Source organism: Diceros bicornis, chromosome 2, assembly GCF_020826845.1.
Source record: "Diceros bicornis minor isolate mBicDic1 chromosome 2, mDicBic1.mat.cur, whole genome shotgun sequence".
NCBI lineage: Eukaryota > Metazoa > Chordata > Mammalia > Perissodactyla > Rhinocerotidae > Diceros > Diceros bicornis.
In genome coordinates, this window is record NC_080741.1 from 52,940,496 (window position 1) to 52,967,356 (window position 26,861).

The 26,861-nt window shown below is 51.0% G+C and overlaps 1 protein-coding gene and 1 long non-coding RNA gene across 5 annotated transcripts; one reads left to right on the forward strand and one right to left on the reverse strand.

Moving 5' to 3' along the window:
• Positions 1-14,207: 14,207 nt before the first annotated feature.
• On the reverse strand, positions 14,208-18,958 carry LOC131417205 (uncharacterized). The gene is made up of 3 exons (XR_009222687.1): positions 18,681-18,958; positions 15,139-15,381; positions 14,208-14,429 (listed from the first exon to the last, which is right to left on the reverse strand). It is a non-coding gene; the product is annotated as an uncharacterized LOC131417205 (long non-coding RNA).
• On the forward strand, positions 18,673-25,532 carry GLYCTK (glycerate kinase). Of its 4 annotated transcripts, none has more exons than XM_058560276.1 (5): positions 18,673-18,735; positions 21,328-21,743; positions 21,980-22,131; positions 22,737-22,912; positions 23,233-25,532. In XM_058560276.1, the coding sequence occupies exons 2-5, from the start codon at positions 21,367-21,369 to the stop codon at positions 24,097-24,099; spliced, it is 1,572 nt and encodes a 523-aa protein (XP_058416259.1). In that variant the 5' UTR covers positions 18,673-18,735; positions 21,328-21,366; the 3' UTR covers positions 24,100-25,532. The 4 variants fall into 4 exon arrangements, with proteins under 4 accessions (XP_058416259.1, XP_058416251.1, XP_058416241.1 ...); XM_058560268.1 differs by having other exon boundaries at positions 18,699-18,735; positions 20,137-21,743; XM_058560258.1 differs by lacking the exon at positions 18,673-18,735 and having other exon boundaries at positions 19,234-21,743.
• The last annotated feature ends 1,329 nt before the right edge of the window (positions 25,533-26,861 follow it).

The following is a 26,861-nucleotide window of genomic DNA, read 5'->3' on the forward strand; positions in this document are numbered from 1 at the left end:
ATAAATCCTGATTAGTTTAAACTTCTCATAGTGTGGTCCCTGGACCAACAGCATCAGCTTCACCTTGGAACTCATCAAAAATTCATTCTCACACCAGACCTGCTGAACCCGAAGGTCTAGGGGTGGAGCCCAGCAATTTGCATTTTGTTTAAATATTAACTGTTTTTTTTTTTTTAAACTTTTTTCTTATCTTTTTTCGCTCAGGACGATTCGCCCTGAGCTAACATCCATGCCAACCTTCCTCTATTTAGTATGTTGGTTGGTGCCACAACATGGCTGCTGACAAGTGGTGCAGGTCTGTGCCTGGGAACCAAACCCGGCTGCCAAAGCGGAGTGCCCTGAACTTAACCACTAGGCCGTGGGGCTGGTCTCAGCAATCTGTAGTTTAACAAGCCCTCCAGGTGATCCTCATGCATGTTCAAATTTGAGAACTACTAGTCCAAGCCAATCATGAGGAGTGGTCTTGTTCCCCTTCCCAGTGATGGGACTAGGCATGCATATGTGATGAAATTTTTGGTAATGAGAAATGAGAGGAAGTCTGCTGGAGGAGGAGGTCTTGGAAAAGTTTCTTTGCTTCTAAAAGAGATACAAGTGGGGCCGGCCCCATGGCGTAGTGGTTAAGTGCGTGTGCTCCACTGCTGGTGGCGCAGGTTTGGATCCTGGACATGCACAGATGCACTGCTTGTCAGACCATGCTGTGGTGGTGTCCCATATAAAGTAGAGGAGGATGGGCACAGATGTTCGCCCAGGGCCAGTCTTCCTCAGCAAAAAAAAAAAAAAGAGGATTGGCATGGATGTTAGCTCAGGGCTGATCTTGCTCACACACACACAAAAAAACAAAACAGGGGCCGGCCTGTGGCATAGCAGTTAAGTGTGCATGCTCCGCTGCTGGCGGCCCGGGTTTGGATCCCAGGCGTGCACCGACCGAGGCACCACTTGTCAGGCCATGCTGTGGCGGCGTCTCATATAAAGTGGAGGAAGATAGGCACAGATGTTAGCCCAGGGCCAGTCTACCCCAGCAAAAATACGATTGGCATGGATGTTAGCTCAGGGCCGATCTTCCTCACGAAAAAAAAACAAAAAGAGAGATACAAGGAAGAGATGATTCCTCTTCATCTGAGGAACACTGTTGTGCTAGATGTGATGCCTGGGACTGCTGTAGCCAGGTTTGACCATGAAGAGAGCATCTCAAAGGCAAGCCAGCAGGTTGAGAATGGCAGAGCAGAAAGATGGAAAGGGTCTGCTCTGGATTGAATTGTGTCCCCCCAAAAGATATATTGAAATCATCACCCCCAGTCCCCCAGAATGTGACCTTATTTGGAAATAGTTGTTGCAGATGTAGTTAGTTAAGATAAGGTCATACTGGAATAGAGTGGGCTCTAACTCCAGTATGACTGGTATCCTCACAAGAGGAGAGAGACACACAGAAAGAACACAGTCATGTGATGATAGAGGCAGAGACTGTCTCTCCTACAGGTTTCAGAGGGAGCATGGCCCTGCTGACAACTTGATTTTGGACTACTAGCCTCTAGAACCATAAACAATAAAATTCTATTGTTTTAAGCCACTCAGTTTGTGTGACTTTGTTATGGCAGCCCTAGGAAACTAACACAAGGTTCTTGTGATCTATACAGCAACTCTACCACCATCCTATCTTGAGATCACTTGTTATGTGAAATAATTTTTCCTTATTGTTTAAGCTAGTTGGATAGGGTTTTTTTTCTTCCAGCTTTATTGAGATGTAATTGACATATTGTAATTGATGTTGTATAAATTTAAGGTAGACAATGTGATGATTTGATACCATTATATATTGTGAAACAATTACACAATAGGGTTAGGATTGGTCCATTTATCAAATTTTTACATTTCATGCTACACCATTTAAAGTGGAACCTGTCCTAAGTGCGTATGCTCCGCTACTGGCGGCCTGGGTTCAGATCCCTGGCGCGCACCGACGCACCGCTTCTCCAGCCATGCTGAGGCTGCGTCCCACATACAGCAACGAGAAGGATGTGCAACTATGACATACAACTATCTACTGGGGCTTTGGGGGGAAAAAAAAGGAAGAGGATTGGCAATAGATGTTAGCTCAGAGCCGGTCTTCCTCAGCAAAAAGAGGAGGATTAGCACGGATGTTAGCTCAGGGCTGATCTTCCTCACAAAAAATAAATAAATAAAGTGGAACCTGTCCTAAGCAATATATCTTCTTTCCAAAACTGAGGGCTCCCTACAAATTACAATTCTTTGAGATAATTTCTGAGTTAGAGTGCCTGGTGGGGCTTCCCTAGAGCTTAATTAAGTTTGTTTGGGAGGAAAAATTTTCCCTTCTTCCCTCCATATTAACAGGAGAAAAATTTAATTACGTACCTACCAGAGCCCCACAAAAACAAACTCAAAGGCAGTCAGGCAATTAAGGCTTATATACTATCCTGAGCTAAGGACAACAGGGTAGAGGTCTGGGGCTTCAAAGGGGAGGAAGACAGTTCACAAGATGAGAAGAGCAAATGTTCGGTAAACAAATGTTTGCCATGCCATGCCATGCAGATAAGTCTTTCTGATATAAAAAGTTATCGCTGGAAATAGCTCTCTTCCTGGTACACGCCCCCATCTAAATTCTTTTAGGCAGTTAAGGGAGAGGTAAAAAGCTTTTCTTGAGTACACTGGATCTTAATTGCCTTCAACTTAAAACAATCCACATGCCAAAGTAGCACATTTTGGGGTGTGTATTCTGTTCCCCCTCACCTTCTTACACAAGCCCTCACAATAACTAGAGTCAGGTGACTCTCTTCTTTGGGAAGGCTATGCGTGTGCCTGTGTCTGTGTGAGCTTAATTGCCAAACAGAAAAAGCAGAATGTTGGAACACAATTGCAACTCATGGTAATTTTGCATAGCACATTTCAATTGTTACATACAGTTCACACTTAACCACTTCTTACCTGACAAATTGCTTGATTTGCTAAATGGATGCTTCGTTTCAATTACCGCCAAGAGGGAATAAATGTTCTATGATGGCCAGGAGCGGAGGTAATATTTTACATCAAATGGAAGTTACAAACTTCTTCTGTGGAGTTAAAGGCAACCTCAGCAATGGTTTTATTCATTAAAACATATTTTCTATTGGTTTCTTGTTGTTGTTTTTTCCTTCTAATGATCAAATTAATATATGCTTAAAAGCATTTTAAAAGATTAGAACATTTGATTTTTTTTTGCAAGGACCCCATGGCTGATTTCATATAACTCATCCAGTTTGTACCACTCCTAAATTACATGTTGTGCTGTTTCCCCAAGAGATTAGCCTGTGGGAGATCCAAAGTGTGGCCTTCAGCTACTGAGGGAGCACAGCCTAGGGTTTCTAGGCCTCCTGATTAAAGAGCCCTCCTGGGCCAAGTGGCCAGGACATGCCTGTCATGGTAGGGGGCTCAGACTTTCACATTACAGCCTCAGTACTGCCCAGGAACCACAATCCCACCTCTGCCTCCCCCAGTGTGTAGCACTGGCACTCCTAACATGTGGCCACTTACTGGAATTCCTCAGACAGGTCCTGAGACTCCAGGACCAGGGGGTCTGAGTGAAAGGAGGGCATTTTCCCCTGGTAGCAGTGAAGGAAGTAAATTATATTAAAAATTTAAAAGTTAATACCTTAGAGACAGGCACCTCCACACCCTAAGGATTCCTGGTATAAGGGGGAACGTTTATCGATCCTGACTGACTCTATTCATAGAAGACTCGCCCTAAACTGTTCGGGGAAAATTGAGAACAAGAGAGTGCTCCAGAGGGATAAGTTTGGGAGGGTCGGGGTGGAGGGGGTCCAGATGGGGACGCGTGTGTGTAACCTGATAATTGCTTCGCGCCATAGCAATTCGCGCCATAAAATGTAACTGTTTAAATGTTTTAAATTAGCCAATCATGTAAGACCGCGCCAACCTTTTCCCTCTTTATGCTTCCGAATCCTATAAAAGAGCTTGCCCCTTAAGGTTCGGGGTCGACCCCTCTGTCTCCTGTGAGAGATACGTGTCGACCCGGAGCTCCGCTTAATAAAACCTCGTGCATTTGCATCAAGCTCGGTCTCCTGTGTCTGTGGGTCCGCGCCTTCCCGAGACTAGAGTTGGATTTCCTTTTTGGAATCCTACATTTTGGGGGCTCGTCCTGGATCTGCGCGGTCACCCCAGACTCCGAAGACCCCTTGGAGGTAAGCCTGAGTGACTGGGTGTGCGAGTGTGTGCGGCGCCGCGAAGCATTGCTTTGGTCTCGGTATCTGGGCAGCCGCCGCTTCGGGCCGAGAGGGCCCAGCGGCTGCAGTGGCAGACGTGCTGGGAACTGCAGGCTGCAACCCTGGGGGATGCCCCAAGGGACAAGGGGAGTCAGGAAAGCCTGACTACCCCCTTTCAGGTAGAAAAAGAAACGGCACTCTTTTTCCCAGGGAGGACACGAAAACCCCTCCCGTCTGAAACCGCCTTCGGTTGGCTTGTACAGACACCAACGGGGCAAAGTTGTTTTTGTCTTGCTGTGTTTTTGATGTTCATTGTTCTGTTTTTGTTCGTTACGTGGACCTCATTTGACGGGATGGGACAGACTATGACGACCCCCCTCTCTTTGACCTTAGACCACTGGACTGAAGTGAGAGCGAGAGCGCACGAATTGTCGGTAGAAATAAAAAAAGGGCGTTGGCAGACTTTTTGCACCTCTGAGTGGCCCTCCCTCAATGTGGGTTGGCCCCCTGAGGGGACGTTTAATCTAACTGTTATCCTCGCGGTGAGGGCTATTGTTTTCCAGGAGAGACCGGGGTCCCATCCTGACCAACGACCATATATTACAGTGTGGCAGGATCTGGTGCAGAACCCACTCCCGTGGGTTAAGCCATGGGTAAAAGCAGAAAAACTAAGCCCCCGAGTCCTGGCGCTGCAGGATGCGGAGACACGGCAAAAATCGAAATCAACTCGAACAGCGGAGTCGGAGACCCCTTCGGCCCCCCCCCCCCCCCCCGGGGTCTACCCTGAGATTGAGCCTCCTCCGGAATGGCCCCCTTTCTCGCCTCCCCCTTACCCCTCCCCCGCTCCAGGATCGCAATCAGGACGGAGGGCGACTGGCTCGGGTCCCTCCGCTGGAACCCGAAGCCGCCGCGGAGCCACTCCGGACGGGCCTGATACCACGGTGGCGCTCCCGCTAAGAGAGTATGGAGCTCCTGCGGGGCCCAACCAGCTGTCACCCCTCCAGTACTGGCCTTTCTCTTCCTCAGACCTGTATAACTGGAAAAATAACCATCCCCCCTTTTCAGAAAACCCCGCCGGATTAACCGCCCTGATAGAGTCCCTAATGTTTTCCCATCAGCCCACTTGGGATGACTGTCAACAGCTCTTACAGGCACTCTTCACCACGGAGGAGAGAGAAAGAATCACACAGGAAGCAAAAAAGAATATCCGAGGCACCAACGGGCAGCCGGCAACGATAGCTGAGGCGGAAGAAGGGTTTCCGCACAACCGACCCAACTGGGACTATAACACGGCTGAAGGTAGGGGGTCGCTGTCCGCTTACCGCCGGGCTCTAGTGGCGGGTCTCCGGGGAGCCGCAAGGCGGCCCACCAATTTGGCTAAGGTAAGAGAGATTCAGCAAGGACCCACTGAACCCCCCTCCGTTTTTCTAGAACGATTGATGGAGGCTTACCGCAGGTACACGCCCTTTGATCCGTCCTCGGAAGGGCAGAAGGCCTCTGTCATTATGGCCTTTATTGGACAGTCAGCCCCAGATATAAAGAGGAGATTACAAAGGCTAGAGGGGCTGCAAGACTACGACCTGCGGGACGTAATAAAGGAGGCTGAAAAGGTGTATCATAAAAGGGAGAGTGAAGAGGAAAAGCGAGAGAGAGAGAGAGAGAAGGGAGGCTGAGGAGAGGGAAGACAGGAGAGACAGGAGACGAGAAAAAAAACTAACTAAAATACTGGCCGCAGTGATAAAAGCGACAGGGCCAGATCACAGACAGTCAGGGAACCTGGGCAACGCCCCACGACCAGGCTCACGCAGACGGCAACCCTTGGACAAGGACCAATGTGCCTATTGTAAGGAGAGAAGACACTGGGCAAGGGAATGCCCCAAGAAAAGGGCCACACCCAAGGTGTTGTCTTTAGGAGAGGACGAAGAATAGCGGGGACGGGGCTCGGGCCCCCTCCCCGAGCCTAGGGTAACCCTAACTGTTGAGGGGACCCCTATGAGTTTTCTGATTGATACTGGGGCTGAATATTCAGTACTGAAGCAACCTTTGGGGAAATTAAAAACTAAAAAGACTCTGGTTGTTGGAGCCACTGGGCAGAAACAATACTCATGGACTACTTCCCGGACAGTGGACTTGGGGAAAGGAAGGGTGTCCCATTCCTTCCTAGTGATTCCTGAATGCCCGACCCCGTTGCTAGGTCGAGACCTTTTAACCAAACTGAAAGCTCAAATAGATTTTGCTCAACCTCGGCCTACAGTATCCTGGTCCGCACCTACCACCATGATATTGGCCCTGGAGCTAGAGGAAGAATATCGGCTCCATCAGCAGCCTAAGCCTAGAGCTCGGCTCAATACTGATAAGTGGCTGATCGAATTTCCAACGGCATGGGCTGAAACCGGGGGACTAGGGACGGCTACGAGAATTCCCCCAGTCGTGATAGATCTTAAGGCCGGAGCCCTCCCGATAAGGGTGCGTCAATACCCAATAAGCAAAGAGGCCAGAAAAGGAATCCGCCCCCATATCCAGAGGCTGCTCCAACAAGGAATCCTGGTTCCTTGCCAGTCTCCTTAGAACACCCCCCTCCTGCCTGTAAAAAAGCCTGGAACTAATGATTATAGGCCGGTCCAGGATTTGAGAGAAGTAAATAAGAGAGTGCAGGATTTACACCCTACCGTGCCAAACCCATATAACCTACTCAGCTCCCTCCCCCCATCACGAAAATGGTACACTGTCTTGGACCTGAAAGATGCATTCTTCTGTCTACGGCTTCACCCAAAAAGCCAATTACTTTTTGCTTTCGAGTGGCGCGACCCTGATATGGAGATCGTTGGACAACTGACTTAGACGAGACTACCTCAAGGTTTTAAAAACTCCCCTACCCTGTTTGATGAAGCCCTCCACAGGGACTTGACTGATTATAGGGTTAAAAACCCTCAAGTGACTCTTTTACAGTATGTAGATGATCTACTGTTGGCGGCGGAAACCCCGGGAGACTGTGAAGAAGGGACCAAGCGCCTCCTGGCCGAGTTGGGTGAGTTGGGATACCGGGCGTCGAAAAAAAAGGCACAGTTGTGCCAGAAAAAAGTAGTCTACTTAGGCTACACATTAAAAGACGGCCAAAGGTGGTTAACCGACGCACGGAAAAAGACTGTGACCCAGATTCCGGCCCCAACCTCCGCTCGCCAGGTAAGGGAATTCCTGGGGACAGCCGGCTTCTGCCGATTGTGGATCCCTGGGTTTGCTACCCTGGCTGCTCCACTGTACCCATTGACTAAAGAAAGTGGGAACTTTGTCTGGACTCTAGAGCACCAGAAGGCTTTTGAGACTCTAAAACGGGCATTATTAGAGACACCCGCGTTGGCCCTACCAGATTTGACCAAGCCCTTCACCTTGTATGTAGATGAAAGAAAGGGAATCGCCCGGGGAGTCCTAACTCAAGCCCTTGGGCCCTGGAAGCGCCCAGTCGCATATCTATCAAAAAAACTGGATCCGGTAGCCAGTGGATGGCCCTCCTGCTTAAGGGCAATCGCCGCCACTGCCCAGCTGGTAAAAGATGCAGATAAGTTAACTCTGGGCCAACAGATAACCGTAGTAGCCCCCCATGCCTTAGAAAGCATTATCAGACAGCCTCCAGATCGATGGATGACTAACGCCCGGATGACTCACTACCAAAGTCTGCTCCTAACTGAGAGAATTACCTTCGCCCCACCGGCCATCTTAAACCCGGCCACACTACTGCCCGAAGCAGATGATGAAATACCTGTTCACCAATGCGGCGACATCTTGGCATCAGAAACGGGGACCCGACCCGATCTGCCGGATGAGCCATGGGCTGGGGCCCCTAATTGGTACACCGACGGCAGCAGCTTTATGGCAGAAGGTAAGAGGATGGCTGGGGCTGCTGTGGTAGACGGGAAAAAGACTCTGTGGGCAAGCAGCTTGCTGGAAGGGACTTCTGCACAAAAGGCTGAGCTTATCGCCCTGACACAGGCGTTAAGGTTAGCTGAAAATAAGACTGTGAATATATACACGGACAGCAGGTATGCCTTTGCTACTGCCCATGTTCATGGGGCTATTTATAAACAAAGAGGGCTGCTTACCTCGGCCGGAAAAGATATCAAAAATAAAAAAGAGATTCTGGGCCTCCTAGAGGCTATACATTTGCCTAAAAAGGTGGCAATCATCCATTGCCCAGGTCATCAGAAAGGCACCGACCCCATAGCTCAAGGGAACCGCTTAGCAGATTTGAAAGCCAAGCGGGCGGCACTAGGACCTATGGTCCTGACTCTCCAGGGAGCTAAGGTCAACAAAACTGTCTCCGGTGGGGAACTAACTAAAGAAGAGAAAGTCCTTTCCGTTGCAGAAGGACGAAAATATCTATCACATCTACACCGGCTAACCCACTTGAGCCCTCAGAAACTAATTAAAATTATTGAGGCCTCCCCGTACCAGGTACCAGATTTGAGAAAGGCGGCTGAGGAAATTTATAAGGATTGTAGAGCTTGCGCTCTCACAAATGCTGCAGTTACCAAATACCGCACTGGACATAGACTCCGGGGAGATAGGCCCGGAACCTTTTGAGAGATAGACTTTACTGAAATCAAACCGGCCCGGTATGGAAATAAATATCTTCTAGTATTTGTAGATACCTTCTCGGGATGGGTAGAGGCTTTCCCCACCGGAAAAGAGACTGCCTCTGTAATAGCCAAGAAGATATTAGAAGAAATCCTCCCGAGATTCGGGATCCCAAAGGTAATTGGATCTGACAACGGTCCTGCATTCGTTGCCCAGGTAAGTCAGGGACTGGCCAGTCAACTGGGGATCAATTGGAAATTACATTGTGCTTATAGACCCCAGAGCTCAGGCCAGGTAGAAAAGATGAATAGAACAATTAAAGAGACCCTAACTAAATTGTCCATAGAGACCGGCGATAGTGACTGGACAGCCCTCCTGCCCTTTGCCCTGTTCCGCGTCCGGAACACCCCACAGGGACCCTTAAAACTTACACCCTTTGAAATCCTCTATGGAACCCCTCCCCCTTTGGCACAAATAGGGATACATGACCCTGACATTATACCTTCTATACCTTTGTCAGCCCGCTTGAAAGCACTCGAGGCCGTCAGGCGCGACATCTAGAACCAGCTAAAAGAGGCCTACCAGCCTGGTGATCTGCTCATCCCGCACCAATTCCAGGTTGGGGACTCTGTCCTTGTGAGACGACATCGGACGGGGTCATTAGAGCCACGTTGGAAGGGGCCCTACGTGGTGCTCCTCACTACGCCCACAGCAGTCAAGGTGGACGGTATAACCTCTTGGGTTCACGCCACACACGTAAAGAAGGCACCCCAGAATGCAGCAGATCTCTGGAAGGTGGAAAAGACTGATAACCCTCTTAAGCTGCGTTTGCGTCATGGGAACGGCGAGCAGGTCGTCCAATCCTAATCCCCACGCTCCTCAACTGCTCACGTGGCAAGTCGTCTCCCAGGTAGGAGATATAACCTGGTCAATCCAAAAAAACTGCTTCCCCTTGGACATGGTGGCCAGACTTACACCCTGACCTTTGTAAACTGGCTATAGGAACCCCCGACTGGGATTTCATGGGTCGACGAAGGGGGGCAAAACAAGCCGGAGGATGCCACTCCCCCCATCGCAAGGGTAAACTAAAGGCATACCCCTTTTACGTGTGCCCTGGTCACCACAGACCTCGTTCAATTGACTCCTGGTGCGGGGGCAAAGAAGACTTCTACTGTAAAAACTGGAGATGTGAAACCAGTGGGACTACTTATTGGGAACCCTCCTCTTCTTGGGATTTAATCAGGGTTAGAGCAAATTATAGCCACCAGATGAGTCGGGGCTCAGAATGCAATACCTGGTGCCACCCCTTAACCATTCAGTTCACAGGGAAGGAAAAAACAATTAAAACCTGGATCGGGAATGGTCATTCATGGGGAATAAGATTGTACAAAGAACGGTACGATGATGGCCTGACCTTCTCTATTAGATTAAAAATAGAACCCCCCGCCAGCAGACCAATAGGGCCAAACGGGATCCTAGCCGATCAGAGGTCCCCTCTGCCCCAAAAATCCCCCGCCAGCAGACCGATAGGGTTAAATAGCCCCAAACCCCCCCAGGTAAAATCCATAACCCTAAATGGGGCCGTAGATATGGTCACCAGATCTGCTCTGCGACCACCATCTACGCCACCTCCCGCAGTACCTACTGAGCAAAGATGGCACAGACTATTTAACTTAGTATGGGGAGCTTACTACGCCTTAAATGATTCCAACCCTGAAATGACTGAATCATGCTGGCTATGCCTAGCGGTCAGCCCCCCTTATTATGAAGGAATTGCCACCATGGGGGTCTATAATAACACCCCAGACCACACGACTTGTCTTTGGGGCAAAGAAGGGCGGCTAACCCTAACGGATGTGTCGGGGACCGGTTCAGGACTATGCTTAGGAAAAATTCCCCCAGGCTACCAGGCTCTATGTAATAAGATTGAAGTCAGCCTTCCGACTACTCCTGGTCATTTTTTGGTACCAGGACCCAATAGGTGGTGGGCCTGCACCACGGGCCTAACCCCCTGCATCTCAACTAGCGTATTCAATTCGTCACAAGATTTTTGCGTGCTTGTGCAGTTGGTGCCTAGAATTTATTATCATACTGCCAATAGTTTCGAGGATGAATTTGACCAGAGATCCAGATTATGGAAAAAAAAAAACCAGTATCCCTCACCCTGGCTGTACTCCTGGGACTGGGAGTTGCCGCGGGCGTAGGGACTGGCACTACGGCCTTAGTCACAGGAAAAAGGGGATTAACTGCCTTGAGCAATGCTATAGATGAAGACCTCAGGACTTTAGAACAGTCCATCTCTAAATTAGAAGAGTCCCTCACCTCCCTGTCTGAAATAGTGCTCCAGAATAAAAGAAGATTAGATCTGCTGTTTTTAAGAGAGGGAGGACTTTGTGCGGCCCTTAAAGAAGACTGCTGTTTCTATGCAGATCACACAGGGGTAGTCCGAGATTCAATGCAAAGATTAAAGAAAAGATTAGACATGAGACAGCAAAGCAGGGAGGCGCAACAAAGCTGGTTTGAATCCTGGTTCACTAAGTCCCCCTGGATGACGACCTTACTATCCTCCCTAGCAGGACCCTTGCTGATTCTTTGTCTACTTTTGGTTTTCGGACCATGTGTTTTCAATAAAATTACTGCTTTCATAAGAAAAAGAGTCAATGCAGTGCATGCTATGATGCTCCAACGCCATTACCAAGCTCTCCCACGCAATGAGCCACTGATAGTAGACACCGAAAACTAAGTTCTAAGATTAGAACTAGGGACAAAAGAAGAAGTGGGGAATGAAGGAAGTAAATTATATTAAAAATTTAAAAGTTAATACCTTAGAGACAGGCACCTCCACACCCTAAGGATTCCTGGTATAAGGGGGAACGTTTATCGATCCTGACTGACTCTATTCATAGAAGACTCGCCCTAAACTGTTCGGGGAAAATTGAGAACAAGAGAGTGCTCCAGAGGGATAAGTTTGGGAGGGTCGGGGTGGAGGGGGTCCAGATGGGGACGCGTGTGTGTAACCTGATAATTGCTTCGCGCCATAGCAATTCGCGCCATAAAATGTAACTGTTTAAATGTTTTAAATTAGCCAATCATGTAAGACCGCGCCAACCTTTTCCCTCTTTATGCTTCCGAATCCTATAAAAGAGCTTGCCCCTTAAGGTTCGGGGTCGACCCCTCTGTCTCCTGCGAGAGATACGTGTCGACCCGGAGCTCCGCTTAATAAAACCTCGTGCATTTGCATCAAGCTCGGTCTCCTGTGTCTGTGGGTCCGCGCCTTCCCGAGACTAGAGTTGGATTTCCTTTTTGGAATCCTACAGCAGGACTGACTACATAATTTGCAGGGCCCAGTACAAAACAAAAACATGGGCCCCTCCTCAAAAAATTGTTAAGAATTGCAAGACGGCAACAGCAGAATATTCAACCAAGTTCGAGACCTTTCTGACCTTGGTTCCCTGTGTGACTGCATAGGTCACAGACCCGAGAAGCTGGCCCAGCCCAGGAACAGTACAGCCACAACTTTGAGGTTTTCCACGTGCACTTTAAACACATTGTTTATTTAAGGCTCTTAACTCCATTTTAACGATGAAGACTCTGAGGTTCTGAAAGGCTTAGGAACTTTCCCAAGGTCACACAGCCAGTAAGTGCTAGGAATGGATTCACACTCTGCTTCTGGACTGGAAAGCTCCGGCTCTGTTTCCAGGGCAAAGGGTAGGTAATCAGTCATTCACATTTAACAAAGACCATTGTTGGTAAACAATGCCCTCTTGTTCTTGAAGAAAGGGACGGGATCTTCCCAGATAAGCCTAGAATGCCCAGAGCCAGGAAACACTGCCTAGAGCCACAGGGCCTGTCTCTAAATCTACAGAACTGTTTCAAAAGGCTTAAAAGCCCTTTCTGGCGATCTAACCTACAACTGCTTTAGCAGTCCCTCCTCCCCAGTCACAGGTGAGCTGCTTCCTGGTGAGTTGTTTGTATTCTCCCCCACCCCTCCTTCCAAGAAAAATAGCTTTAAGGTGTTTTACAGCCTTAAGACAGCTCCACTCTACCCTGCCTCCAGACGGCCTGAGCCTTTCCCTCCCACTGAGCAACTTTCACGACACTGTCCTCGCACTAGAACTCTGGGTCTCCCACCCTACCCTGCCTTGGGCCTGCCCTGGAGCAGTGTCCAGCACTGCAGAGACAAAAGGGGATGGTGGAGGGAGTAGGATGTTGGGGGTGGGGTGAGGAGGGGGCTCCTGAAAGCTCACTGCAAAGCTGACCCTGGAAGCCCCCTAAGGGAGCTCTTCCACCCCTCGGTGCAAATTTTGTGAAGCATTAGAGGCTGAATGCTAAGGAAGAGGGGCTGAACCCCAAGGTCCGTGGTGACAAGGACAAGTGGAGGGAAGCCACGGACACCAGGAATGCCTGCCTGAGACAGCAGCTGCCTCCAGTTTGGAGTTGGTCACTGACACCCTCTGACCTATCTCAGGTTTTGCATAAATTTAAAAAATCACTGCTTGGTTTTCATGGTGGATTTTAAGGTGGCAGAACTTTTTACAGGTTCTTTTATGGGTGCACTATAATAATTCACAATACTTTTCAGGTTGAAGTAACCAAACTGAGTTCACCTTATTGGAGAAAAGACTGAACACATATTCACTATTTTCATTTTTGGTTCTAAATCAATCTTACATTTCTTGCTGGTCTTAAATTCTTGCTATCATTTATCTCCGTCCAGTCATAATTAAAATACAATAAAGGAGGGGGACCCCAGAAGCCACATGAACTGATGGAATAAAAATCTGCCCCGCCACAGAAACCCAGGACTGATGCAAAGAATTTCTCCTTGTGGAAGCTGCTTTCTGCTTTGTGCTCCTGCTTCATGATATTGATTAGTGCACAAAACTCTCCTGAGTTTGTGAATACACAGCAACATGTTCTTGATCTCGTCAATATTGGTATATACCTCATAAAAGAGCATGTGAGGATGGACAGTGGGTGACCTGAAGCATGCTGGCACATCTGGCAAGATGAATGCCACTGAGAACCAACATTTTCCAGATGATCTGACATCAACAAGAGTGGATCAAGCTTCTGAGACGCAGATCTTCATTTCTGAAATTAAGTTTCAACAGGGGCCGGCCCCGTGGCTTAGCGGTTAAGTGCGCGTGCTCCGCTACCGGTGGCCCGGGTTCGGATTCCGGGCGCGCACCGCCGCACCGCTTCTCCGGCCATGCTGAGGCCGCATCCCACATACAGCAACTAGAAGGATGTGCAGCTATGACATACAACTATCTACTGGGGCTTTGGGGAAAAAAAAAAAAAAGGAAGAGGATTGGCAATAGATGTTAGCTCAGAGCTGGTCTTCCTCAGCAAAATGAGGAGGATTAGCATAGATGTTAGCTAAGGGCTGATCTTCCTCACCAAAAAAAAAAAAAATTACTAAAAAAAAAAAAGTTTCAACAGGATAAGGTGAGTATACCAGGATAGGCCAGGTTATGGTGCAATAACACTTACCCCCACACCTTAGTGGTTTTAAACATCAGAGATTTATTTTTCACTTTCAGTACATGTCCTTTGTGGGTTGTCAGGGTGGCTCTTCCCATCAGGGTCACTCAGGTCTCAGGCTGGCAGAGAAGCCATCATCTTGAATGTTGCCAGTTGCTAGGTCCAAGGGAAAAAATGCACAGGAAGGTCTCACTTGGGCAATTAAATGCCCAGAAATGACCCACACTACTTCCACTCACAACTCATTGGCCAGAACTAGTTGAATAATCCCACTCAACCACAAGGGGGCTGGGAAGTGCTGGAAGGGAAGAGTACTGGACTGAGGTGATAAACAGCACTATTCACCACCACAATGGTTGGAGGTTGGAGAACAACAGGACGAACACTGATAGAGAAGCAGGTGCTTTAAGGATATAACTGCTGGCTCTGCTTTGGCGACAACACAGACTAACACCTCAAACCTCCTCAGGCTTAAACCACAAATGGCTGCACATCATCTGTGATCAGCTTCCTCAAGAAGCAGGATTTATTTACAGTGAAGTTGCAGGTCAGAAAGCCCAAGACTGAGCATTATTCTCCCAAATTTGCACCATTCACTACCCCTGATGACTTCCTTCAGCTTGTGTGTGGGGTGGAAAATTTCATAGTTACAGGGACCAAGTACTTTATCCATGATGAATTCCCCAGATTCAGTACACTTAGTACAGATGGATGCCACTATTGCCACCTTTCCCTGGTCAGTGACTACCCAACATCGCCTGGGAACGACCTCCTCCTTTGCTCTAAAAGGGAACATTTAAATTAAAGCTTAACCAGCATGAATAAATTCAGTAAAGCCTCCCCCAATACGGTATGAGTAACGTACTCCAATCCATTGTCTTCTTTCCTTCAGCTTGCTTGAATACTGGGAAGGCTTATATCCTACTTAAATGGCCTTTTCAAAAGTTGTTTTAGGGGGCTGGCCCGGTGGCATAGTGGTTAAGTTCGCGCGCTCTGCTTCGGCGGCCAGGGGTTTCTGCTTCAGTGGCCTGAGGTTTCCGCTTCAGCAGCCTGGGGTTCGCAGGTTCGGATCCTGGGTGCAGACCTACACACTGCTCATCAAGCCATGCTGTGGTGGCAGCCCATATACAAAACAGAGGAAGACTGGCACAGATGTTAGCTCAGAGACAATCTTCCTCACCAAAAAAAAAACAAAGAAATATTAGAATGTTTTTTTGTGTGTGTGTGTGAGGAAGATCAGCCCACATCCGTGCTAATCCTCCTCTTTTTTTGCTGAGGAAGACCGGCTCTGAGCTAAGATCTATTGCCAATCTTCCTTTTTTTCCCCCAAAGCCCCAGTAGATAGTTGTATGTCATAGTTGCACATCCTTCTAGTTGCTGTATGTGGGACGCGGCCTCAGCATGGCTGGAGAAGCGGTGCGTCAGTGCGCACCCGGGATCCAAACCCGGGCCACCAGCAGTGGAGCGTGCACACTTAACCGCTAAGCCATGGGGCCGGCCCTAGAATGTTATTTTTTAACTTTTTAAAAAATAATTTTATTTATTTATTTATTCCCCCAAAGCCCCAGTAGATAGTTGTATGTCATAGTTGCACATTCTTCTAGTTGCTGTATGTGGGACGCGGCCCAGCATGGCGGGAGAAGCAGTGCGTTGGTACGCGCCTGGGATCCGAACCCCGGCCGCCAGCAGCGGAGTGCGCGCACTTAACCGCTAAGCCATGGGGCCGGCCCTAGAATGTTATTTTTAATGTCTGCTTAGAAGTACTATAACTTATTTATATAAATTCTCTTATCAATGGATATTTAGATTGCTTTATAATCATAAAATCTCTGGGCTGAATACCTCCTCATGTCCATTGAAGGGGATCAGAACATGCCACCTCAAAATACGCCACTTTGGCATCTGGCTTATTTTGAACTGAAGGCATTTGAGAAACAGCAGATGTAGGAATGGCTCCCTGCCCTCTTCTTTTCTACTAAAAGCAGGACATAAATTTCCCGTGAGAAAGGTGCCCTCCCTGTACCAGGAGATGGGGAGCCAAAACTGAGATGAATCTGTACAAACAAATCTTACCGCAGCAATCCTTATCTTCCATTAGTTTCCCCCCATATTTACTTTCCCACAATTTACTGCCCCAAGAAGCTCAAACTCCTTTTGTCTTGTCACATGTCCAAAATTTATTGCTCTTTGTTAAAAATGGTATATAAGTCTCAGGTCTAATGGCTTCTTTGGGGTTTTCACTTCATTTCTGTGAGGCCCCCCTTATGCATATGAAATAAACCTTTTTCTCCTGTTAATCTGTCTTTTGTCAGTTTAATTTGTAGGGCCTCAGCCACTGAACCTAAGAGAATAGAGGGAAAAGTTTTTTCCTCCCCTACACCATCTTTGTCCATATATCCAATTATCTCCTTGAACTGAAATTGCCTGTCACATTTTTGACATTGATATTTATTGCCAAAGTGCACTTAAAACGACTATAGACATATTCATGCCTACTATCAAGGTATGTATAAGCATTATGATGAGCTTATTTTCCTAGACCTAAATCCCACTGCTTTAGGAAGCCTTCTACTTCCACACACCACCATCTCTTTTCCTTTTGCGAAATCCTTTCCACCTAGGGTCTGCAGCACTGTGCAGCTGAGCACTTCAGTGTTCTTTTGTTAAATCAATAAAAAAGAAAAGAGGAAGGAAGGGAGGGAGGGAGGAAGGAAGGGAGGGAGGCAAGAAAAAGGAAATTCCAGCTTCTATTTGTGCCTGGTCCTCTGCAAGGCAGTAGAAATACAAATATAGGGCCGGCCCCGTGGCTTAGCGGTTAAGTGCGCGCACTCCGCTGCTGGCGGCCCGGGGTTCGGATCCCGGGCGCGCACCGATGCACCGCTTGTCCGGCCATGCTGAGGCCGCGTCCCACATACAGCAACTAGAAGGATGTACAGCTATGACATACAACTATCTACTGGGGCTTTGGGGGAAAAAATAAATTATAAAAAAAAAAAAGAAATACAAATATGAAGTAGACCAAGTCGCCACCTTCCAGGAGCTCACAGTCCAGTGGGCATCTAAACCTTGCTGTTGTTAGATGCATCTTGTGAGTAGCTGTGGGGTGGGATGGGGGATTAAAAAAAAGGGTATAATTAGTCTCCTGCTTACAGTCTGACATGACAGCACTGGCACAGTAAATGGGTGTCTGTTTATGAGTCTCTGGCACTAAATAATGTGAGGAGTGCTCAAATTTACACTCCCCCCGCAGTGTGGGAATGGAATTATAAAAGCAGAGTAAGTTTCCCAACTACAAGTACCACTTCTTACTCATCCAAGCAGCTACAGCATTTGGCCCACATAGAAGACACTCAGGAAATGTCCGTGGAATGATGGAGGAATGAATAAATGCATGGATGGATGAAGACAGCTCACTATAAGCAAGAAAAAACTGAAATTTTTAATATTTACAATCTCCCCACATCTGAAGAGGGCAGATCCTCCAGAAGAGGGCAGATCCTTTTGTTTTGATGATGGGCAAGGAAGCGTTTGGGAGAGACTGACAGGGAATAAAAGGTCCTCTATTACAAAGGCAAAGAAAAATCCAGGGAGACAACTAGGAAGATGGGAGGAGGAGTTCATGACAAGAGCAGAACATGGTTTGGAGACCTATGGAGAGACATGGCAGCTGCGTAACGGAGCGAGTGAGATAATATGTTTTAAGATTTTTAGGAAGTCTGCTGTGTGATTTGTGATGTAACTCCCTCCCCCATCTCCCCAAGAAAATATCGGTAAAAACAGTGTACTCTTCTGTGTCTTTGGAGTGTAGTCAGGACTTGTCTTTTGAATGTGGGAAGGCATCAAGTCGGGCTCAGGGTGGGCACAGGGTGAGCGCGGGGACAGTGAGGGAGGCCCAGGGTCATTCGTGTTTGCTCGCAGCTTGTGAGTTAGCGGATGACGGAATCTACTCTCTTGGTGCTTCAGAGCTGTTATTTGGTTGCCCAAGCGGGAGAAAGGGAAACACCGATGAGTTGTGGGATTATAGCGGTGGGGAGGGGCGGGGATGACTTAATCTGGCTCCAGAAACAGTGACTTGTGGGGAAGCAGTGATTCTCAGTCCCTTTGCTCAGCCCACTGCCTGGCACCAAATAGGAGCTCGGAATGTATTTGCTGACTGGATCGTACCGGATAAAGGAAGGAACGGATTATACCAATCGGTGAGTTGAGGGTTATTACCCCCATTGTAGGGATGAAAAAACCGAGGCCTGAAGGTACCTCCAACCAGGTCTCTTGATGGTCAGGGCGGAGCCAATGCTCTCGTACGCGCTCCCGCTACCCCGTGCCCCCGCCACTACAGCTCGCACCTGCCATCCCAACCCCGCTGCACCCACCCAGCCACCCCACACTTCCGGATTCCGCTCCGCCCACCCACGAGTACTTCCGGTTCCCCGTGCTGGAAGCCGCGCCCCGGAGCCGCAGGGCGGTAAGTCCGCGCCGGGAGGGCCTGCAGAAGCAGTCCTTGGGCCAGGCGACGGCGGGTCCAGGGGGCAGCGGGCCCATATTTCCCAGGTCACCACCGGATATTACGCGGCAGCTATTTCCTTCGCGAAGGCCTAAGGCCCCGCCTGAGGACGACGTCACTTCCGGGGCCTGTGGGGGCAGCGAGGGCCGGAAATGGCTCTGGTCCCATTTGGTGGCGGGGCGGGGACAGTCAAGGAGGGTCTTCTCCGTATTTCCGGGTTTCGCGCTGGAGCGCGGGGGTTTTAAGGGAGACCGTGTGCTGAGTGTAGTTGCTGGATTTAGCGAATACAAATACAAGATGTCGAGTTAAATTGATATTTCAGATAAAAAACAATTTTTTAGTGTAGGTATGTTCAAAATATTGTGTGGAACATACTTATATATTGTTGGGTCTGAAATTTTTTTTTTTTTATAATTTTATTTATTTATTTTTCCCCCAAAGCCCCAGTAGATAGTTGTATGTCATAGCTGCACATCCTTCTAGTTGCTGTATGTGGGACGCGGCCTCAGCATGGCCAGAGAAGTGGTGTGTCGGTGGGCGCCGGATCCGAACCCGGGCCGCCAGCAGCGGAGCACGTGCACTTAACCACTAAGCCACAGGGCTGGCCCCTGAAATTCTAGTTTAACTGGACGTCCTGTATTTTATCTGGCAACCTTAGCCTGAAGGACCCCCTGTCCTGGGCTCTGGTATCCAGTAGCAAGGCTAGGATCGTCTAGGACTGTGTCCAACTAGGAAACAGGTACAAAGTTTGTGTAAGCTGTCAGAATCAGCTATTGCTAGCTGCTAAGCCGCTTTTAGCTCCAAGCCTAATGGGCCAGCCTCGGGGGCCCCCTGGCAAAAGCTGGGCCTGTTTTCAGGGTTCCCATGGCGGCGCCATCTGTGTTCCGTTTCACAGCTGGAGTTGGGCAGGGTTGGTCTTCTGTTAGGGGAAAGCTGAGGACCATTAGGCTAAGTGGCCAATGGCTAGAAGTTGCCAGGTTTTTTTTAGTTTGGTGAGGAAGAGTGGCTCTGAGCTAACATCTGTTGCCAATCTTCCTGGTTTTTTGCTTGAGGAAAATTAGCCCTGAGCTAACATCTGTGCCAGTCTTCCTCTATTTTTTCTGTGGGTTGCTGCCACAGCATGGCTTGACGAGTGGTGTAGGTCCATGCTGGAGATCCCAATCACTAACCCTGGGCAGAAGCGGAGCAGGCTGGACTTACCTACTATGTCTCCAGGCTGGCCCCCTTGCCAGGTTTTTTGAGTGTGGGATAAGTGGTGTTTGGGGTCCAGGTTTATGTGTTAACAGTGGGCAGTGTCAGAGAGCCCCAGGATGTCAAGGGGAGATCATTAGTCTTAATCTCATCCCACCTCTTGTTTTGCAGTGAAAGAAATGGAGGTGTCCCTGTGGTAGAGCTGGAGCCTGATTCCCAGTCTCCTTCCCCTGCTCTGTCCACCCTCGCTGCTGCAGTCAGCTGGCAGTATTTATGGTGAATCTTTATTAAAGTAGATACCTTTTTAGAGATGAGCTTTTTGGGGATTTATTGTCCCTAAAACACCTCTACAGCCTCCTGACAGTCACCCCAAGGCTTCTGTAGTCTTTACCCTGCCCGGTGGGGAAAATGACTATTTGGCTTCAGCTGTGGGAGCCTGGCCTTTGCCTACTCCAGCCAGTTGGCTCTCACCCCTGTGGGTGGTGTGACCTAATATGTAGCTTTTTATGTTGCAGCCAAAAGGCCTGTTCTTGGCAGGGGTGGGTCTGGCCAGCCTTGTAGGTGGAAGGGCATCCTTTTATGTCCTGCAGATTTGGCCCCATGGTACATGGCCTCATGTGTTGTCTAGGGACTTCTCTAAGGTCCCACCACGAGCCGGACTTTGCTGCCACTTCTGATTTGAACCTGAACCTCTTGCTGGAACCGGTCCTGAGTGCTAGGATTTCTTAGGTTGTATGCCTTGAGGATGTGGTCTGGGCCTGCCTGTTAGTGCCCCAGTGAACCTACAGCCTCTCCACACCGACCTAGCCTCCCCAGGCTCCCCAGCCCAGACCCATGAGCTAATGAAATAGAGCAGGCTGGAGGTCACTGGGCTTGGGGTCAGTTGGTGGGACAGCCAGCAGCCTTCTGGCAACAGAAGTGATAAAGAGGCAAAGAAGGAGTGCCAGAAAGAGCCATTGCTCCTGGGTGAGAGCTCAGAAGTGCAGGGGGTGGAAAAGAGTGTGGGTGGGAGCCCACTGATAGGACCCGCTCCTTCCGTGAATGATTAACTCTCAGCCAAAGGGAGTGACCTAGGAGGAGGGCTCAGCTAACAGGACCTTTGGACTCAGGGCACAGTGTCCAGATGGCTGGCTTGTGACCTGCAGAAGAGGACGACATGGCTGGGTGGCAGGCCTGGGCTCGGAGGTCTGGAGTGAGATCAGGCAGCTGTGGGCCTCAGGAAGTCTCCTTGGACTGGCAGATAGCCCATTCTTGCAGGAGCAGCTGTGGGGTCCACTGGCCCTGAGCCCTCGGAGGGGTGGCTGTGGGCAGCCTCCTGTCTGTGGCCTTGCAACAGCCTCACTAGTGCTTTCTTCACCCTAGACAGCCATGGGTGCCAGGTGGTGCTGAGAGCAGTGGGGCATGGCTGCAGCCCTGCAGATCCTGCCTCGCTTGGCCCGAGCTCCCTTGCGCCCACTTCTCTTGGGGGGCCCAGTGGCCCGGCTGGCCAGTGGCATGGCCCTGGCAGAGCACGCACGGCAGCTGTTTGAGAGCGCTGTGGGTGCCGTGCTGCCAGGCCCCATGCTGCACCGGGCACTGTCCTTGGACCTTGACAGTGGGCAGCTGAAGGTGCGGGACCGGAGCTTTCAGCTGCGGCAAAACCTCTACCTGGTGGGCTTTGGCAAGGCTGTACTGGGCATGGCAGCTGCAGCCGAGGAGCTACTGGGCCAGCATCTCGTGCAGGGTGTGATCAGCGTTCCCAAGGGGATCCGTGCTGCCATGGAGCGTGCTGGCAAGCAGTAAGGAGCCTTGGGGGGCTGCTCCCCACTGTCCATCTAGAGGGGAATGTGGGCCCAGACTCAGGCTGGATTGGGGCCTCCCTCCCTCACCAGCTTCCCTTTTCTTCTGGGTCTGGCCTGGCTCATGGATGGGTGTCAGTGGGCATCCTTGTGGGCCCCCTTCACCTGTTCAGCTGGGAAATCAGGTGAGAGGGGAGCCCACCCCATCTCTTGCTCTCTGTTCTCTCTCTCCTCAGGGAAATGCTGCTGAAGCCACACAGCCGTGTCCAAGTATTCGAGGGTGCGGAGGACAACTTGCCTGACCGTGATGCATTGCGGGCTGCACTGGCCATCCGGCAGCTGGCTGAAGGTCTCACAGCTGATGACCTGCTGCTCGTGTTCATTTCAGGTGTGGGTGCCAGACTGGCTCACAACAGTTTGGAGGGGGGTTTCAAATAGGTCTGCGAGAGACCGTTGGTCTGAGCCCCCGGGGTCACAGAACAAGGGAGGCAGTAAGGAACCTAGATGGTTGACTTCTGGGTGGTCCTGGGTCGGTTGTCTGGCCCCCTCTGAGCTGTAGGGTCCTCCCCTCGACTGACCTTGTTGGGTGACCGTGAGAGGGTGCATAGGGAGCATCTAACTCAAGACCTCGCAATGAAAATGTCACTGCCATTGCTGCTATCTGTACCAGTGTCACCTGGGGCTAGAACCCAGATCTCCACGGAGCCCCTTCCTTGTTCCTCCTCTGTCTCCTCCTTGTCTACCCCCTTTTCCAGGCTCTTAAGGAATAGTTCTTCCAGTCCCTACCAGGACTTGGCCTACCCTAAGGCCGGGCACAACTTTAGGTGCACAGGGTGTGGCGACTGTACACACATTCACTGCATGTCCACACGGGGGCACCCTAACCCCACCTTTCTAGCACCCCTTTCCTTGCCTCTGGGCACTGCTTCCCTAGGTGGGAAAGTCCCTTGGCCACCTCATCCTCTCTGCTCTATGTCTTCACTGTCTCTGTAGGTGGGGGCTCGGCCCTGCTGCCTGCCCCCATCCCACCCATCACACTGGAGGAGAAGCAGACACTCACCAAGCTGCTGGCAGCCCGAGGAGCCACTATCCAGGAGCTGAACACCATCCGGAAGGCCTTATCCCAGCTCAAGGGTGGGGGGCTGGCTCAGGCTGCCTACCCTGCCCAGGTATGTGGTTCATTTCTTTCCCAGGCAGCCCTGGGCTGGTGGAGCCAGGCCCACATGTGCCAGGGAGAGAAAAGCCTAAACAGCATACAGGTTGGCAGGGGCCTGGTATAGGAGTCCACAGGGTCGGCTGGTAGGGGCATCAGAGAGGGTGAAGGGGCATCCAGGTGTTCTGCAAACCTGCTTGAGAGTGGTTAGAAACAGGTGAGGAAACGCACTGGGCGGTGTGAGGGTGTGTGGTTACATGGGGGCCAGTTTGTCTTCATGGGCTCTGGGGTGAGGACCAGGTGGAACTGAGCCTTGCCTCTGTGACTGCTCCCCAGGTGGTGAGCCTGATTCTGTCAGATGTGGTGGGGGACCCTGTGGAGGTGATCGCCAGTGGTCCCACGGTGGCCAGCGTCCACAGCGTGCAAGATTGCCTGCACATCCTCAATCGCTATGGCCTTCGTGCTGCCCTGCCACGTTCTGTGAAAACTGTGCTGGCTCGGGCTGACTCTGACCCCCATGGGCCACACAGCTGTGGTCACGTCCTCAATGTGATCATTGGCTCCAATGCACTGGCACTGGCTGAGGCCCAGCGGCAGGCTGAGGCGCTGGGATACCGGGCTGTGGTGCTGAGCACAGCCATACAGGGCAATGTGAAAAGTGTGGCTCAGTTCTACGGGCTGCTGGCCCGAGTGGCTGGAGCCCACCTCACCCCATCTAGGGCTGGAACCTTTATGGAGGAGGATGAACAACTCCATGAACTGGCGGCCAAGCTCCAGCTCCCAGATCTGCAGCTGAAGGAGGCTCTGGAGGCTGTGGCAGGGACTGGGAGCCCCGTCTGCCTGCTGGCTGGTGGTGAGCCCACAGTGCAGTTGCAGGGCTCAGGGAAGGGTGGCCGGAACCAGGAACTGGCCCTGCGTGTTGGAGCAGAGCTTGGACAATGGCCACTGGGGCCTATTGACGTGCTGTTTTTGAGCGGTGGCACCGATGGGCAGGATGGGCCCACAGAAGCAGCAGGCGCCTGGGTCATGCCTGAGCTTGCCAGCCAGGCCACTGCCGAGGGCCTGGATGTGGCCACCTTCCTAGCCCACAATGACTCACATACCTTCTTCAGCCGCTTCCGGGGTGGGGCGCACCTGCTACATACAGGGCTGACTGGCACCAATGTCATGGACGCCCACATCCTATTCCTGTGGCCACGGTGACAGCATAGGTCATGTTTTGGGAGTCCAGAGGAGGCCTACAGAGCAGTGTCCTGGGGCAGAGCAGGGTTGGTCCCCAGGGCCTCACCAGGCTTTAGGGCCCCTCCTCTCCTTGGCCCTGGCTGCTTGGTTGGCCCTCACACCTCTCACCCAGGGCCTCTGCTCCGTGTCTATTCCCCCAACCAGACTGGCAGGTGGGGCCTCTCTTCCACCTCTACTTTTCCCATGGCGGCAGCACCTGAGGACCAAGACGAGCCCCTTGTTCACTGTTCTGGATCATCTGCCCCAGGCAGCCCCTCTGCTGAGCTTCTGAGCCTGTTTTTTGTGTGGTGTGAAGCAAGAAGGACTGAAAATAAAAAGGACCACACTATGGGTTCTCAAAGCATTTTCTCTCAGAGCAAAGCCTAGCAGGGAGCTGCTGGGAAGGGGAATGGGGTTGGGCTGTAGCCTTAGTGCCAGGACCCTACAGGAGTTCCCCACATCTCTCTCTGAAGGGCACCCTCAGCACTTGTTTCACTTAACAGGAGCCTTGGAGGGTTGAGCCGGGCTCCCAACATGCTTGATGTGGGTGGTCAGAAACCCCAGGGAGGACAGGCTGAAAGACTGCGGTCCAGAGGGACTGGCCACCCATTCAGCTTTGATTCTCACCTGTGGCATCCCTGCTGTGGCCTCTCCAGCCTCTGCTGTATGCCTCGGTGGGCATATGCTTACTACCTGCCACCAAGGACGTCCCTCCCTTCTGCCTTTGGACGGCCCTTAGCCGTAGACTGCATCCTTCCTTGGTTGAGCTGCCCTCTATTTATCCTGGGGCTACCCCTAGCTACACAGGACGCTGGACCTTGTTTCCTTGTGGCAGGACCATTTTCCCAAACTGAACACCCCCAGTTCCTTCAGCAGCTCCTCTGGGGATGTAGTCTGGTTCCTGGTACGAGCGTTGCAGTGGAGGTCTTCAGCGCTGGGATGGTGGGTCAGAGGAGTGATGGGGTCCAGAACCTCCCTGCCCTCCCCCTGTTACAGCTGGCCAGGGAAGAGGCCAGTGGGAGGAGGGGCTCCTTGTCCAGGCTAGGAGCCTGCTCTGGGAGAGAGAGGGGCCGCTGTCCTGGCTCTCCTTGCTCAGTATCCAAGCCCTTGCTGGCCACCCCCGCCGTGCGCCACGGCTCCAATCCCTATATGAGTGACCAGTAGAATCACATAGGAATAAAAAGCCATAGAGAACAGCGAGGCCTGGGGCTGCTCCTGCTGGCCCCTCCCTCACCCCAGCCACCCCCTCCTCTCTGAGGGTGTGAGGGGCTCTGGGCCACGGCTGGCATGCCCTCCACCTCAGAAGAGCCTCCCTTCCCCACTTGGGCCCTGGACAACTTGCAGACGGTTCGTGACCTGGGGATGTGGCTCCCACTCAGCGGGCTGGGGATTGGGAGGGAGGTGAGCAAGGTGAGCAGGGCTCTGGGGGCCTGGGAGATTTAGGGAAGAGGGGAGTTTGCACCCCTCTGTGATGCAGGGGCACCACTTCCTTTCCTTCTGTCCTGGCACAGACTTTCTGCTGACTAGAGATCATAGTAGGGGATATTGTCCCCACATGGTAGTGCCTATGTCCTAGTGCTCCTCTGGCAACCTCTAGATATGCCCTGAGCCTGCTTCAGTCCTTCCCTTGGGAGCATGAGTATTAGCACTGGGTGTCAAGTTCCAGGCAAAGCAGGATAGGAGGGCTGGGAGAGTGGCAGAGGACCTGTCCGCTGTGTCCCCAGTGTGTGCTTGGGTGTGCGTGTGAGATGTTGGTGTTGGCATACTGAGAGGGGGAATGCGTGTGTATGTACACGTAGATACTCAGCACAGGATGTGCTGTTGATTGTGCACATGACTGCTTACAGGCAGCTGAGGGGTTTGGGTGTGAATGGGGTCCTGCTGGAGGCTCCCCCTGTGCCACCTTGGCCCTGCCCTGTGCCTTTGTTGGGGCTGGGAGGCCAGGGGCTGAATCGGGCCTAACCCATTACATTTTCTCATTTGGTACCCTGAGATGAGAAAGGATATATTTGGCTGCAATCTAGATGAAAATATTAGATAAACCCTACAAGGTGAGTGTTCAGTGATTTGCTCCATAAATGTTGACTATGGGTCATTAAAGTGCTCCCCTCCTGTGGCTCTTGGCTGTCTCTTCTGGCTCAGGTTCTGCTGCCCTTGTGCCCACCTCATCTCCACCCCCTGAAGCTTTCCCTGGCCTGGCTGGAGGCTTTCACCATGTAGGGTGCCCAGCCCTCACTGACTGCTGCCACCCTCCATTCTCTGTACTTGGCATGAACTGAGAGCAGCTGGGCAGTGGGCCTGGACAGGCTTTAGGTGTCAGCTAATCCACACGCCTTTGTTTTATAGCTGGAGAAACAGAGAGGGAAGGTGGCTTGTCTGGGGCTGCACAGCAAGTCAGTCACAGAATCAGGATGAGAACTTGGTTGGGACCTACTTGACCACCCTCTGTCCACCCTTTGGGGCTCAGAGACCCTGGGACCCAGCGAGGGCTCAGCCAGAGCCGGGGGATCCACTCCTGCCTCCCTGCTGCCTCTCAAGGGCTTGGGGATGCTGACATGACCATGCTTGGTCTCTCTAGAGGTCCATAAAACAGATTTGTCAATCCCTTCTTGGCTCAGATTTCACAGCTCCATTGTGTGTGTGATTTGGTAGAAAACCACATGCACTTGGGTGGTGGGCTTCTACACAAAAGTGTGTGTCTGCATCTATATGCACATCTATGTCTGTGCATGGGACGTGTGTGA